Here is a 16,155-nt window from a genome sequence, read left to right on the forward strand (position 1 = left end):
CAAACTATTAAAAGAAAGGAGATGATGATAAAAGATGGTATGATGTTATATATGACTAGCTTGTGTGGGTTTCAAAAAGAAAATAATTGTTGGGCTTCAAGATGGATTAGGCCTAAAAGATTTAAACGATCAAAACTATTTTATTGTAAGAATTTAGAGTATTTACATATATTTATTTATATTGTCTTTGACTTGGTGATCGGATGGATCTTGTGGTGCACATTATTTGTTGCATTAATTCATGGTAACCCAATAGCTAGTTACTAAATGTACATAGAGAAAACTAGTTATTTAAAGGATGGAGATGGAGATTGATCTCCAAGAAGAACCATAGCAAGTCATTGGCTTGTTTAGTGCATCAACTCCCTTAAACAAGTGCCTATATATTAAACATCATACAATGGGAAAACATTGTTGTTATGCTGTGTTTTTAACCTTAGCATGTGTCACTTTGGTTCAAGCTGTACGGACCGGCGAAGAGGTCGACATGTAAGTTTACTTTACTTTTGAAACAAGCTAGTAAATTGATGGTTGTACTGTTGTGTATATATATGATCAAATTCTTTTATTATATACAGGCATCTACCTCAAGAAGACTCAGCAAGGAGGAGCCTAAGTGGATGTTCGGCGGACAACGCGATAGACAAGTGCTGGAGGTGCAAAGCCGACTGGGCGGACAACCGACAGGCATTGGCCGATTGCGCCCTTGGTGTTGCAAAGGGAACAACCGGGGGAAAAGGTGGTGACGTATACAAGGTGACCGGCGAAGCAGATGACGATGCTGAAAATCCAAAGGAAGGCACACTCCGGTTCGGTGTCACCCAAAACAGACCCTTGTGGATCATCTTTGAAAAAGACATGGTGATTACTTTGAGTCAGGAGCTTGTAGTACAAAGCGACAAGACAATCGATGGTCGGGGCGCGAAAGTTGAGATCACCAAGGGAGGTCTCATTCTTATGGATGTCAGGCATGATTAAGAGCTCAGATGGTCCAGCAACACTGAGACAATAGAGCGACGGTGATTGTGTAACTGTTAGTGGTTCTTCCAAGATATGGATCGACCATTGCTCCTTCAGTAAGGCTTTTGATGGCCTCGTCGACGTCACCTTGGGCAGCTCAATGTTTACCGTCTCCAACTGCAAATTCACCCAACACTCGAAAGTGAGTAATCTAACTATATATCTTTGATATATCCTCGCTTCATATATAATATTATAAATACTGTCTTAGGTGATGTTGCTCGGGGCTGACGACGGCCATCATCAAGATAAAAATATGGTCGGCACTGTTGCATACAACTTGTTCACCGATAACTGCGACCAAAGAATGCCTAGATGTAGATTTGGGTTTTTCCAAGTTGTTAACAACAACTATGACAAATGGGGAACCTACGCCATCGGTTGTAGCTCTGCCCCAACTATACTCAGCCAAGGGAACAAATTCTTCGCCCCCGATGACCTTGCCAAGAAAAATGTATGTACCGGCCACTCTTTTACGTTCTTATCTATCTGAATAATTCACTCATAAAATTAATTGGCCTTCCTTTTTATCTTCAATTAGGTCTGTGTCAGAGCTGATGCACCAGAGTCCGAGTCAATGACGTGGAACTGGAGAACCGAAAAAGACGTTCTTGAGAACGGGGCTGTCTTTGTGCCATCTGGATCTGACCCCACGCCAACCGGTGACCAACAAGCCGCCATCATTCCAGCTGAACCCGGAGAGTCTGTGCCCAAACTCACCGCCAGTGCTGGTGTACTCTCATGCACAGCCGGATCACCATGCTAAGCACAACGTTCTTGCATGTCCGTCCACAAAGCTATGATTATCTTTTTCAATGAAGCCATCAATCCTAAATGTGTCATAATGACACAAGTGTAACTATATATGAGTTTTGAGATCCAAGGGTCTCCTTTTTTCTTTGATGTCAGGATGTTGTTGTCGTTGGCATTGTCAACTTCCCAATAAATCTTTTGACCTTATTTTGATCAAATAAATTACTTTAGTCTAATGCCACTATGCTTTATAAGTTTGATGTTCTTCGTTTCTTGCATACCTATCATAAAACTCAAAATGGCTTTATGTAGATGCCAACTTCGGTCTACAAACCAAGCAGCATCGGGGGTTTATACTTCTTCCTTAAAAGTTCATCATCTATATTCATACAGAAATTGAGAAACTAACAAAGCACCTATTAACGTTTTATAACCGGACACACAATTAAAGTTAAAAATAAAGAATACCATCGATTTGTTCATCTGTATCGTGTCTAACCGATCAAGGAAGTCTTAAGGATTGAAGGTTTTTGAAATTAGCTAAAAACCTGTTAAGACACTTGACCTGCCTTTTGACCAACCTAATTTCCAAATGGTTCACTACAAGTAGTTTGAATTGCATTTTAATATAAACTACTAAGTTAAACCTTTGGAATTTCGTTTGTCAAAGAATACAATAACGACAACATTAATAAAAAAAAAATAATAGCAATATATAAACTATATAAAAAAATAGCCTGTTAACACTCTTGGTATACAATATATAAAAGGGAGCATGATTTACAACTTCATTCATATGTAACCAGTTAATATTCTAGTATACAATATTTGTGTGTATTATGTTCATACTTAAAAATTTGTCGATTATGAGGAGTTTATGATGCTTCCCATACCTTGTAATCGTTGCCCTGAACCGCCAACGACCATTTCTGGGACCCACTTCCGGGTTCATAATGACCTGGACCGATCTTCATTGCCACCTTCTCATCAATTATGGCTGCATAAACATCTCTTTCTGCCTTGATGATCTTAACCTAAAGTGGTACATCACATACACATGGTTGTTGGTTTAACTTTATACGAACGGAAACTATTTGTTACCCTAAATAGTCTAGTTTTCTATCAATGGTTAGTATTTTTTAAAAAAATTTACTTTTTACACACAATGCATATGCTATATACATTAATTAAACTAATTTGATTATCAGTTTTTTCTATTTCACTTTTAAACGTTTGCCTACGCATTATGTGTAGGTTCGTGTAGATTATGGGAAGGTAATATAATAGACATTACCTACTCGCGTGTAGATTCTATAAATAAACATGTTTTATTCATGTATTTTTTCAGAAGGTTAATAGAGATGAATAGACATTGCATTTTAACCATTTTAATATATTTTTTTTGTATTTTAAACTTTTCTAAATTGAAAAACTGATTTTTTTTTGTTTGTTCTTTATGTTTTCGCAAAAGAGTGAACTAAAAAAATTTAAAAACTTCAAGAACTCTTAACAAACAATCATTTTATTTATATATTTTATATTTTTAATATTATCTGAGAGTAGTTTTGTCATTTATTATATGTAATTTGTGATAACATAAATGACAAAACTACCCTCAAATAATATCAAATACATAAAGTGATAAAACAAATAAATAAATGATTGTTTGTTAAGCAATCTTAAAGTTATTAAATTATTTGGCAGTTTTGAAATGATCCAAATCGTATATGTATACATATACATGTATCCCATGACACTTACTGTGCTCCGGCAATGTATCTTGTTTCGCTTCCTGAGTGACATAAGTGCAGCAATCTCAGATTTGTAGCGGGAGAACATGTGATCATAGAAAACTGATGGTGTCCCGGGATGAGTCAGGATGTAAGCATATCCTTGCATCTCTTTTCCACCTGGAAATCTCCAATGACCCTTCACAAACAAGTATAATAATATTTTAACCAGATTTATATGCACACTGAAACACATAACCAATGATATTTAGTACCTGTGTTGAACCAGTGTCATGATTTTCAATGAACATGACAGCACGAGAGGGCCACCAACCGACAACACCTGGAGGTTTTCCTTTTGAATCACTTAATCTCCAGTATTCACATCTTTCAATTGCCTGAATGTATATATAAAGACATGATACGGTACAAATCTAATGGATTTAATATGTTGTTAATATATAGTGCTGTAAACGAACCCACCGTTAACGAAGTATTTGGCGGAAAGTTCGTTAATTTAAAAAACATACGAACATGAGCAAATTTTTTGTTCATTTAGTTAAAAGAACGAAAATGAACAGATGTCCTGATTATTCATTTATGTTTGTAAACGCTTATTCATTATCACATTCGCTTATATTTATTCATTTATATATGTTCATTTTATTCGTTTGTTTATATATTCATTGATATGTTTAATCCCATTATAATTTATCACAGTATTATTGAATTAAAATATCACCATTTACATTTTAGTCTCATTTTATTTACTTCGTTCGTTAATTGTTCGTGTTTGATCGTTTGTCCAGTTAAAGTTAAACGAATGAACACGAACATGCCCATCCACATTCATTCGGTTCGTATACAAGCCGATGAATAGATGATACACTTACAGAATGAAGAATTCCTTTGGTGGTGACGTCAAACGCGCCAGCTGTTCCATTAGCATCATTTATCCAATCAATAATCCGTTGGCGATGAGCATCTTGATTGTGATCCATCTCACCATATGTGTAACTTAAAGAATCCCAATATTCACCAACTGAAAAATATGGCTCACTTGCCTCCATGTATTCCTTTACATAACCGCCCCAAAATCCTCTTACAAAATCTAGCCTCCATCCATCATACCCAATCTCTTTCCTGCCAAAAAAATAAAAAATCTAAAATGCATCATAAACAAAATTAATAATTTAAGGTGACATGACTAACACTAACCTAAGCCAACATAACCATTCACTAAGATCTTTCCTCACAAACTCCTGTGAATGATCAATATTTGGTGCAGCATGGAAATTATCTCCACTACTCTTATTTCCCCGGCCCTACAACGAAAACCAAAGAAACTTCAAGAATGTGCTACATGAACAAAAAAATGAGAACTCTTTGAAATCAATACCTGAAAATGAGGATCATCCCCAACAACTGCACGATCATCCCAGTTTAATAAACCACCAAAAATGTTCCAAATACCATTTTGATTCTGATAATGTGCACACCGATGATTAATCACAGCGTCCCCTAAAACCCTTATACCAACTTGATGAAATTTCTTCACAACCGATTTCAATTCATCAACATTGCCATACCTGATCAACACATGTCAATATCTATCTATCACGTTATAAATTGTGCGTGTGTATAGGGACTAGGGAGGCGTTCAGAAAAGAACAAAAAAAAGTGTTGAGAATTGCGAGAACCGCATAATGTAGTTGTACTTTTTGCTTTAAATGGATACGGAAGCAGTTATAGGGGAGTGTTCAAAACTTCAAATCAGAACCAAGAAATATGTTGAAAACTTTGAGAACCACATAATGCACTTGTGCCTCTTGCTTTAAGTGTTAAACAGAAGACGGTTACATAACGCCTACCCACTATGTCACTAAATCACTAATGCACAATGTACAAGTGGTTTATGCGGTTCTTGCAGTTCTCAACATAAAATTGGTTATGAAAAGATTGTGTCCCGTGTGTGTGTGTGTGTGTGTGTGTTAAAGTACCTAGAGTTCAAGTTATATAGATCCTTTGGCATGTAGCCTTCGGGTGAGATGGATTCTGTTGGTGGAGGCAGCCAAACAATGGTGAACCCGAGTGATGCCAGCTCAGCAGCCTTTTCTTCTAATTCCACATACCATTTTCCAGATTTGTTGGACTCCCAATTAAACCCCTGAAACAAAATTTCAAACCCTGAACCAGTTGCTGAGCTTATCTTTACAGCTGTATCAGCATCCACAACTTCCTCTATAATCTCGGGAGAAGTTTGAACCGAGCTTCTGAAAATACCATAAGCTTCTGCAGCTAACTTTTCAATCTCTTGAAGAATCAATTCCTGTGCTTCTTTAGTTTTTGTTTTTCGGCTCACTTCAGATGATATTCCACTTATCAGATGTCTAATTTCATTGATGATTTCATCAGTATATGCAATATCTGTATCGTCTTCATCCACTTTCATTTCTTGTTTATTTTCCTTCGGGATTGGTATGTAAAAATCATTTCCCATATTATTAATCCATGTGTTATCATTAAGTTTCAAAACAAAAAGAAAACCAGCAGTTTCTTCATCTAATGAAAATTCTCCATAGCAGCCATTTCCATTTCCTTTTTGTTGCAATGGTGTACGCAAAGCTTTGTTTTTAAACAACAACGTGTTAGCCGGATATGGTCCAGAAGGAATTTCCCATTTTTTACTCTCATCTTTTGAGACTCCCCAATGAACAATAACATCATCAGGGATATCGGTTTCCATATTTACAAGATAATTAGATGTCTTTGAACATCTTTTTATGTGCACGGTCAAGGAATTCTCAACCACGGTTTCTCGTACAATCGGATGCTCTATATAGAAGCTTTTAACAGATTCTTTTGAGTCACCGGTTTTACTTTCATTTTCAGGGTGCGTGTCCTCTGACTGGATCATCATGCTAGAAAGCTGCCCTGAAATAATAGACTTGTTTTAGTTATTCAATAATTAAAATGGTAGTTACAGTCTTAAATAAATATAATATGATCCAACCTGGCCATATGGCGAACCCCTGTTTATTTCTGACAGAATTGTCATTGTTGTCTGAGAAACTAACAAGTGGCACCTTAAAATCTCTCCCTCTGTACTGATACCAAGATCCAGTTTCCTCATCCTAAATCATTAGAAGTTAATTAACTGCAAAAAGAAATAAAAATACTTAAGGTGTTAACAACTTAAACTAGTACCTTTAATACAAAATTTATAGCTGCAATTGAACTTTTAGTGTTAAAAGCAATCTTCACTTGATAAACCGTTTCTGTGTCTTCTGTTGTCGATGATTTTGTCAAAGGGGTCTCGATTGCATAGTCCTGAAAGATATGATATAAAATATTAAGTATTCTACCAAAAAGACATAATAAAATTAAAGAAATCAGATACCTTTATGGTAATAGAGTTCAATGGTCTCATCTCAACAGGAGGTTGATCCCATTCACTACAAACATTAAGAATCAACATATAAGATGTGAGATCAAAATAATGAACATATATATGCATATATGTGTCTGTAAACTGTTATGAGTTTGTTCAAAGTATTGAAACTATGGTCAATGAAACCTGCCAATATCGTTGACATAATTAACACCCCAATGAAGAACCCATTTCCCTGGAAGGTTACATCCTACAGTCAGCTGCCAATTTTCCTCATCGTTACCGTGATCTAATCTGATTATGATCTTTCCATCCACCTATCATTGGTATCCGGTGTTAGCAGTAGCACTACAACAAAACTACACATACAAGTCGTGCACTTAAAAATTACAAAGACAACACTTGATTTGTACTTGTGATTGGCATTTGCCCAAATATATAATGATCTATACAGAGAACAAGCCAGAAAACAAACGACCAACATAAAAATTACAATCTGGTCCCTGAACTATGAATTGTGTTAACCTCATGATCCTGTATACTCAGTTTGATCAAACTTGATTGGCATCCAAGATCATAGCATAATTTACTAATTTCAGAATGTTATACAATATTCAGCAAAGAATTCAACTGAAACTCTTTCGTTTTTCATTGAACATAACTTAAATTCAATACTTGCTAAAACTAATTTTAATCAATCAAACAATACATTAAACTTTCAATTGATTCATCTATCATCCACCATATAGGGTCATTCCGTAACCACATTCAGTAGGGGTGCGCATGAAACCGAACCAACCGAGCCGAGACAAAAATTAACGGTTAGTTATTATTATTATTATTATTATTATTATTATTATTATTATTATTATTATTATTTCCAAAACAGAACATGCAGCTCGGTTTAGGCTTTGCATGTAATAAAAAATGAAAAAACCGAACCTAACGGATTTTCAATTTTTAGGTTTAATTAAAGTAATGTATAGTAATTAGTTAGTTAGTTATTAAGTAACATTTAAGCTTAAATTAAATAATGGCAAAACCGAAAAAACCAAATCTGTGAGTGTGTGCTGCTTTTAAAAGTTGAATAATAAGTGAAGTTTTGGCTTTCAGGCCAAAACCGATGCAAACGAAACCATTCAGAGGCATAATTAACTTCGATCAAACCTTACGGATGCGCTGCAACGGAAACGTCTCTCGATGCGTGACGTCATCGGACACCGCGGAATCAATAACAGCTGCATCGGAGGATGAGCTATTAGCCGAAGCTCTGAAGGTGGGTTTCAGAACCTTAGACGGTCTGAATAGACAGCTTTTGGCGCCATTATTATTATGATTAAGTGTAGGAGTCCTAATGCTGCATAAAGAAGAGGAAGAGTTTTTGAAATGAATAGGTAGGAATTTAGGGATGAATAAGCGGCGGCAATAATGAGTCCCAAGAGGAACGGTTGCCATTGTTTTGTTGATGATGGATTCTGTTAGCGTTGTTTTAGATCTTTTCTCATTTACACTTTACACCCTTCATAGTTCATAGTTTTACAAAATATCCTCATACATACACTTTCATGAACAAGTTCAATGTTTTCAATCCATATGGTCCTACGATAAGTAATTTCATTCATTTTCACGGGCAAATTATAACATTATCTTTTATTTGATTATTGATCTCGTATACCTACTTTAATTTGATTATAAACATACTTACATTATCACAAATTTATCCAATTTAATTGAAAATACGACCCTTCATACGTTTTTGTCAATCATTATCCTGACTTATATTATACACAAATATAAATATAATTTGATTAAATTCGTAAAAAAAAATGATGCATGATTTAAAAACACATTTTTAAATTCTTTTACCTTCTCCCTATAATGAAATTGATAGGTAAAGACTAAATTATGAGTGTATTTGGCAACTTTTGGATAAACCTTTCCAAAAATATCTGGCAACTTTTGGATTTATGCATATTCGGAATTAGCTTTACAACCATGTCGGCTAGATTGTGACCACAATAAAGTTTAAAAGGTCCCACACACACTAGTGAAAACTGAAATAAAACATAATTACATAAATTATCCTTTATTTTAATCCTTAATTTCACTTATTGTATTTTATCTTTTAAATTGATTATTTTTTTACTTTATGTTTTAGAATCCAATATTTGTCCTTTCGACCTAACCCTGTTAAATTTCTTCATTAAGTTGGGTCATGTGCCCCGCTCACGTAGGGATATATGAGGATTTTCACCCCATTTTCATTTTCCCCAATTTATGCGTACCCAACCCCCCGCATCTCTCATCTCTCTCCCTCTCCCATCTCTCTCTCTCTTTACCACCCGCCACAACCAGGCACCGCCGCCCCCACATGCCAGACCATCGGTTCACCACCACACCTTCACCATTGTTTAACTCCAACCTCCCATCCCCAAATCTAAACCTAGTTTTCAGCAGCTCCAAAATCAGTAGATTTTTCGATGTCGTTAGGGTGGTGGCCGGAAAAGCAATTTGTACCGGATGGTTTAGTATCTAACCGGAACACCGTCTTGTTAAGGGAAGTGGCCGGAAAACCAATTTGCCACCGTTTCAACCGCCGCACCACGGTGACTGAACCGATTCATACGCATTCAATCGATTTATGCACAAAAAAATATCAATCGATTACACTTTTTTTGCAAAATAAGTAAGGGGGTTTCGAAACCTAATTAGCAATTCAAATCAGTACATGTTATTTTATTTAGGGCTCCGACGAGGACGGCTTCCGGTCAACCAGCAATGTCTCTAGCTGCATCAATTAATCGATTTCAATTCCTTCAAAATGGTTTTTCCGACGACAGGGTACCAAACTCGTTTTTCCAGCAGCTTGTTTCACGTTGGTGGTGGTTTCATGGTGATGGAGTTTGGTGGCAGGTGTGGGGTAGCCCGATGGGTGGTGATGGGGCTGGTAAAAATAGAGAGAGATAGTCTGGGGTGGCCCGAGCTCGGTTCATTATGAATTGTTTTTTTCTAAAACTCGAGTCGAGCTCGTGAGTTTTTTTTTCAAGCTCAGACTTGGTTCGAGTTCGGCTCGCTTATTATTTATTAATAAATTCATTTTTTAATTATGTTTATATATTTTGAAATAGACCTTTAACGAGCCTAAGCTCGGTTGTTGATCGGTGTCGAAAGGTCAATCAAAAATATTTGTAAAAGTTACCTTTACTAGCAATGGCAAGTAAGGTGTCGAATCCATAGGGAATCAATGTAAAGTGTCAGTCGAGTTTATTGTTCAATAATAATTATGCTAAGCGAGCAGATAATATCAAGCATATTAAATATTGATTTGGTTGTAAAATAATTAGTGAAAAGTAATCAAACTCTAGGTTTCAGGTTGTGAAGCAAACTAGACCAATTAATTAAACTTATTTGAAAACTCGTTTGATTACACCTATAATCAAAAGACTAGATATCTGACCTTACTGATTGACAAAACTTAATCCGAACAATTGGTTTGGATGAATAATAACTTAGTTGATTACCAGTTTTATGGTTTGATAAATGTAAGTGATTTAATGGCTAAAGATAAACGGGTCAATGACTCTAAGAACCTAATCCTAAAAGTTGATGACCACAAATCAATTAACTGATAAAATCACAAAACATTCAATTACGAAAAACTGTTGAATGCACAACCAAACGTAAAAGATTAATCAACCGAATGATTAATCAGTTCTAGTTTCAATGTAAAGATTCAAAATACAAAAACTCTTGCTTACAAACACAACCCTACTCCCGTTGATGGTCACGAACGGTCTAGCCTTGCATCTTTGGATCATGGATGTCTTGATTATGGTATGGAAGGATGATAGCATGGTTAATTATAGTGATTAGAAGGTGTTATGATGGTGAAGAATTGCTCCGAAATCGTCCTTGGTGGCTAAGGTATGAAGGAAAATCGACTTTGGGTTTAACCGGGTTTAAATATGGCATAAATAACAATTTTCGTAATCCCTGTCAAGCCCCGCCATAAGCTACGGCCCAAACACCGTAGCTTACGGTATATTCGTAGCCTACGCCCTTCTATTTCTGCCTTACGGTCGCTTTTCCAAATCATCCACCGTAAGCTACGTTGGAGATGAGACCAAGATTTTTCCATTTTCATGTTCTTCTTGTCGAGAAACCCACCAAATTTCATATATTGTGGGTCCCGTAACTCATTTTCTAGCCTCAGATATGACCGTTTTAACTTTTAAACGCGCACGTATCACTTTTGAACTCCCTCGATTGCTTCCTTTTAACCGTCACTTGATTCATCACCGTCCTTAAAGCTCCAAATTAGTTCTTTTAAGCTCTGAGTACCTATAATCATAAAACCAATCAAAGTAATCATGTATGATAGACATAAACAATTAAAACACACAATATTAAACACCGAAAGCACGTTATTTCACCCACACATCACATCCCCACACTTATCATTTTTCATCCAGAAAAAGATTTACAATGGAATCATAATCAGAAAGTGATCTTTCAAAACATCTAGGTTACTTAATTAGTTACAGATAACACAAAAACCACGATTGCCAGCATTTTTTCCAATAAAACTCATGCTCTAATATTACCAAGACAAATAGGTGTGACACATGATTAAGTGGAGCCCACACTAAAAGGCAAGTGTGACACATTCATTAGTTCATATGATTAAGTGGAACCCACAATAAAAGGCCTTGAAGCTGCCTTATCATGCTTCATTATGGTTTTACCGAACCAGGCCACCCCAACTTGACTTAAACCTTAAATTTGCACAACCAGGTGTACAATTATTAAGCTCATATGCAATAACTAAGACAATCAAGTATATTGTTGTCCACCTAAACTGAAGCGTCAAAGTCTACCAGAATGGCCATTAAATACAGTTAAGGTACCATTAAGTAACTACCTAGCAAGTGGTCCACACTACCTGACATACCCCCATTATCAAGCAACATCCCAAAATGCATCATCCTAGGCGAATATGCATGATTTCATCTATAGGGTTTACACACGTTATGTCTCATTTATGGTCTTTCTTAATGGTATGGACTGCATCAAAGAGGACAACGTGTGGCTAACAGCGGGAGTGATCAACTCATTTGTTTAAGTGTACAGTGAAGTACCTAATGATCATTTATGACTTTTTATCACTATTTTTAATAAGTGATTTGCATTTGCTTTGCATTCGCATTTGGCAGTAGTAACTATGGGTTTAGTTTTTTAGCTCAATTTAATATTTGTAAAACCGTCTAGGTAATACAAATACCCAAATGACAACCGCACAAAGACCCAAATTTCAGAACCCTGAAGCATCCTATCAATACAGGATTTAAGGCCATAAAACCATACGCCGTGAAGCTTTAACCACTTAAACTAGAAATATATTCATTTTAGTTTATATTACAAGCCATCTAGCATACTCTAATGTTAAGCATATCCAAGCATCGTACAATAGTCTATTCAAATTCTAGAAAATTTAACTTTTGGTAATCAAACTAACAAAAGGCTTGAGTATGACCCGACCTTTCGTCTCAGTCCTTACACAGGCTTAGCTAAGCAAACAAAACCTTAAGATGTTTCCACTAAAGTCAAGCAATTATAAGGTTCAATTAAGTCAACAACCAAACCGTCCTTTCATTCTTAAAAGCTGAGCCTACCGGCACATCCCAAGTTAAGTGTGATTCTGTCTTTTATTATCTCATATATATATATATATAGGGGAGGGGTATTTTGAGAATCATGTTGAGTTTTAAGAACTTAAGAACTCAATTCTTGGCCACACATTTAATTAAATGGATTAGAATATGTGGTTGAGATTAAATCTGACTAAAAAGTTAAAGTAGGAGAGAGAATAAAGATGTAAGTAATTACACTAACTTTTATGTCCGTTACACATGTGTAAAAAGTCAACTCGATGCGTAAAAAATTTTGTAATTTTTTTACGTATATGTAATCTACATATATTACGCATTTGTAAAAAAAATTCGAAAAAAAATCGTTACGTTGAGTTCTTTCGAGTTCTTAAAACTCAAAGGGGTTCTCATTTGAAATCTCCCCTATATATATATATATAGGGTTATGTTATAATAAAAACCCACTTGAGTTGTGAAAACTCTAGAAACTCATTCTCAACCACATATTTTTAATTAAAGATTAAATCTTGTGGTCCACAATTAAAGTTAATAAAAATGTTAAAGTTTATTTACACTTTCTCTCTCATGAAAACATAAATAAAAATTAGTAAAAAATGTAAAAAAAAATAGCAAAACATTTTTTTTTATGTTTTCGATGTTTTATATTAAATGTAACAACAAATATAACATGTAACAAAAAAAAACAATGTTACATAGGATTTTCACAACTCAAATGGGTTTTCATTTTATACTTTGCTTATATATATATATATATATATATATATATATATATATATATATATATATATATATATATATATATATATATATATATATGTATGTATGTATGTATATCTTAGTTTTTAAAACAATCCCCGATTTTGTTATCATTTTCCATTGTTTTGTAAATTTTAAATTCGGGACTATAGCTCAACCAAACCATTCCAACCCCAAAAGTGTAGTAATTAACACTTGTATTAACAACCAAAGTAAAGGAAAGAAGCACATGAACCTGATTCTATGTCTTTCATGCCAAGCGTTTCGTGTTGATAAATGTTGTTACGACCTTCACCCACATTCTCTGAACTCTGATATGGGAATATATGCTCCAACTGGCTCGACTGGTATGCCATGCACCTTCCCCACACTTTCGATCTACTGTGGCTGCTAAACACAAACAAAAAGTAACACGCAAAAAGAAAAACAAAAATAAAGAAAACAAAAAATAAAAATAAAATAAAAGGTTGGTTTGCCTCCCCGTCAGCGCTAAGTTTTATTAAGGTCTTAAGCCGGACCATTACCTCATTTTGCGGTTATGGTGGTCTAATGGAGTACTTACCTTCCTCCGCCTCCCTCCGTTTACTTCTCCAACATAGTGGTAAATTGTCCATGGCCTATTAAACACAGAACCCTCTTCTTTGGTGTTATCCTCACTTATACGAAGAAGACACCTGTTAGTAGTATATGACCTAGAATATTTATTTTCAAAAGAATAATCATATGAATTTGAAAATATATTTAGAATTAACTTATGGTTACCAATGGTTATGCAAACTGTTCCATCTCGGCAGTTGATATGAGCATTTGATGTTGCCAAAAATGGTCTCCCCAATATCACTCAGGGTTCTTCTTCATTCTCAGCTGGTGCAAAATCGAGCACCAAGAAATCCTCAGGATAGTAAAATTGCCAACTTTCACCGCAACACCAACCAGCTTCCCTTGGGGCTGTCTTTGAGTAAAAAGAGCTAACACCAAAGTGGTGTCAACTTCTTATAAAGGCCCGAAGTCAAACCGGCCATACACATTCCCCGGTAGAACACTCACACTCGCACCATCATCAAAAAGTGCCTTGGTAGTCTTGAAATCTATAATTTGAATGGGAATAAATGGTGCTCCCGTTTCAAATTCTTCAACAGTGTCATTCGCCAGGTTATCTTCAAAGGTGATGGCACTAACATGTGCATTCTTGGAATTAGATGAACCGTTGCTTTGATGATTCGGGTTCTTCACAGTGTCACTTGGAAGACGTCCTGAATTATTCTGTAACTTGGCCACTTCTTCTGCTAGTTGACTAATTTATTTATCTCTTGCTGCATTGGCCTTGTCTGCTATCTCTTTGTCTTCCTTATACTCTTTTTGACCCTCCAGCACCAGTGTCATCAATCTATCTAACTTTGTACCCACGTCATCTAAACCTGACCCACTCTGTTTGTCACCCTGATTATACCCATCTCAATTACCAAACCCTCGGTTGTTGTTCTGTCGATATGAGCCTGTTTGGTAACCACCTGAATTGTAACTTTATTGCCTCTGATCAGATTGGTGCCCCGTTTTCTACAAACTGCCCTGGAAGTTCTAGTTCAATTGAGAACTTGCATTCCCGTAGCTGAAATTAGGATGGTTTATGAGGCCCGAGTGATATGTATTTGAATTCATATTATTGTTATAATTCCCCTCACCCTGAACATAATAGACCTCCTCTTCATGTCTTTCATCATAACTAGTCCCACACGTCATCATATCATGCCCCAGTTCTCCACATTGTTCACACACCGAGAATGTTTTACCCATTTGATTCTTTCCTGTTCCACCCATTACCGTCATCTTTCCTAACGCCTTCTCTATTTTAGTCATCCTATCTTCATACACTCCACTTTCCACAGCCTTTACCGTTGACCTTTTCACCATCCTGTTTGACTGAGCTTGGCGTTTCGAGTTAATGGCATGCCTCTCCAGATACCTTAAGTCAACATTTTCATTATTAGTAAAAAACGAACCGTTTATGGTTGACTGGAGATCCCGAACATCATCATTTGACAAACCGTCATGGAACGCCTTTATCAATTCCCACTTTGCGATCCCATGATGTGGGAATGTTCTCAATAGTAGCTTGAACCTTTGAAATGTTTCATGGTAGGTTTCACTTGAATGCTACTGAAAGTTTCTAATAGAATTTCTTGCCTCAGATGTTCTTTGTGGTGTGTAGGATTCGTCTAAGAATTGTTGTTGTAGATCATACCATGTATAAATGTTGGCTAATGGTAATGACAAGAACCATTGCTTGGCTGAATCTTTCAAGCTAAATTGAAACACCACTAGCTTAACCTCATCATTGTCAACCCTTGGCTAGAGATGGTAGCACAAATTGAGTTAAATGAAGATACGGTTCCTCAGATGCTTTCCCGTGAAAAGTTGGTATCCCGGTTAATCTGGATTTTCTTACTAAAAATGTTCTACTGTTTCTTACCGGGACAATGATCGGGAGGGGGTTAGCTGCAACTTGTAGAATAAAGTGCTTCTAAACTCAGCGAACCGGTGGTGGAATATAAGCTCGTGGAACTCCCTCATCATAATTATAATATTGTGCTAGTGGCCATCTGTAGCATCCTATTTAATGGATAAAAAAAAAAGAAAACATTTGAAATGTATATTTCAAATATTAGTAAATGAGTAACGGATAAGTTGACTCATTGAAATGCGAGATGTTTAAACAAGCATTTGGTGTTGTGTAGTATCGTTTAACGATATAAAATAAATACTAATTAATAAGAATTAGTATTACAATTATAAAACTTTAAAAATAAAAATATAGTGGCATATGTGCATCACGTTT

General features: G+C 35.7%; 1 protein-coding gene and 1 pseudogene across 2 annotated transcripts; one reads left to right on the top strand and one right to left on the bottom strand.

Moving 5' to 3' along the window:
• The first annotated feature begins 309 nt into the window (after positions 1-309).
• On the top strand, positions 310-1,786 carry LOC143564155 (pectate lyase 1-like; annotated as a pseudogene). Its single transcript, XR_013140802.1, has 4 exons — positions 310-489; positions 579-1,162; positions 1,232-1,474; positions 1,562-1,786. The product of XR_013140802.1 is annotated as a pectate lyase 1-like (transcript).
• Positions 1,787-2,643: 857 nt separating this feature from the next.
• Positions 2,644-8,349, bottom strand: LOC143564158 (alpha-amylase 3, chloroplastic-like). Its single transcript, XM_077051519.1, has 12 exons — positions 8,062-8,349; positions 7,081-7,211; positions 6,904-6,958; positions 6,711-6,833; positions 6,517-6,637; positions 5,504-6,437; positions 4,903-5,092; positions 4,722-4,828; positions 4,397-4,646; positions 3,779-3,901; positions 3,535-3,702; positions 2,644-2,807 (listed from the first exon to the last, which is right to left on the bottom strand). Exons 1-12 carry the CDS (start codon positions 8,347-8,349, stop codon positions 2,649-2,651), a joined length of 2,649 nt encoding a protein of 882 aa, XP_076907634.1. The 3' UTR covers positions 2,644-2,648.
• Between the last annotated feature and the right edge of the window lie 7,806 nt (positions 8,350-16,155).

The sequence above is a fragment of the Bidens hawaiensis genome, unplaced genomic scaffold (genome assembly GCF_021521415.1).
Source record: "Bidens hawaiensis isolate Kalapana, Puna unplaced genomic scaffold, B.hawaiensis_p1.1 tig00021826_1, whole genome shotgun sequence".
NCBI lineage: Eukaryota > Viridiplantae > Streptophyta > Magnoliopsida > Asterales > Asteraceae > Bidens > Bidens hawaiensis.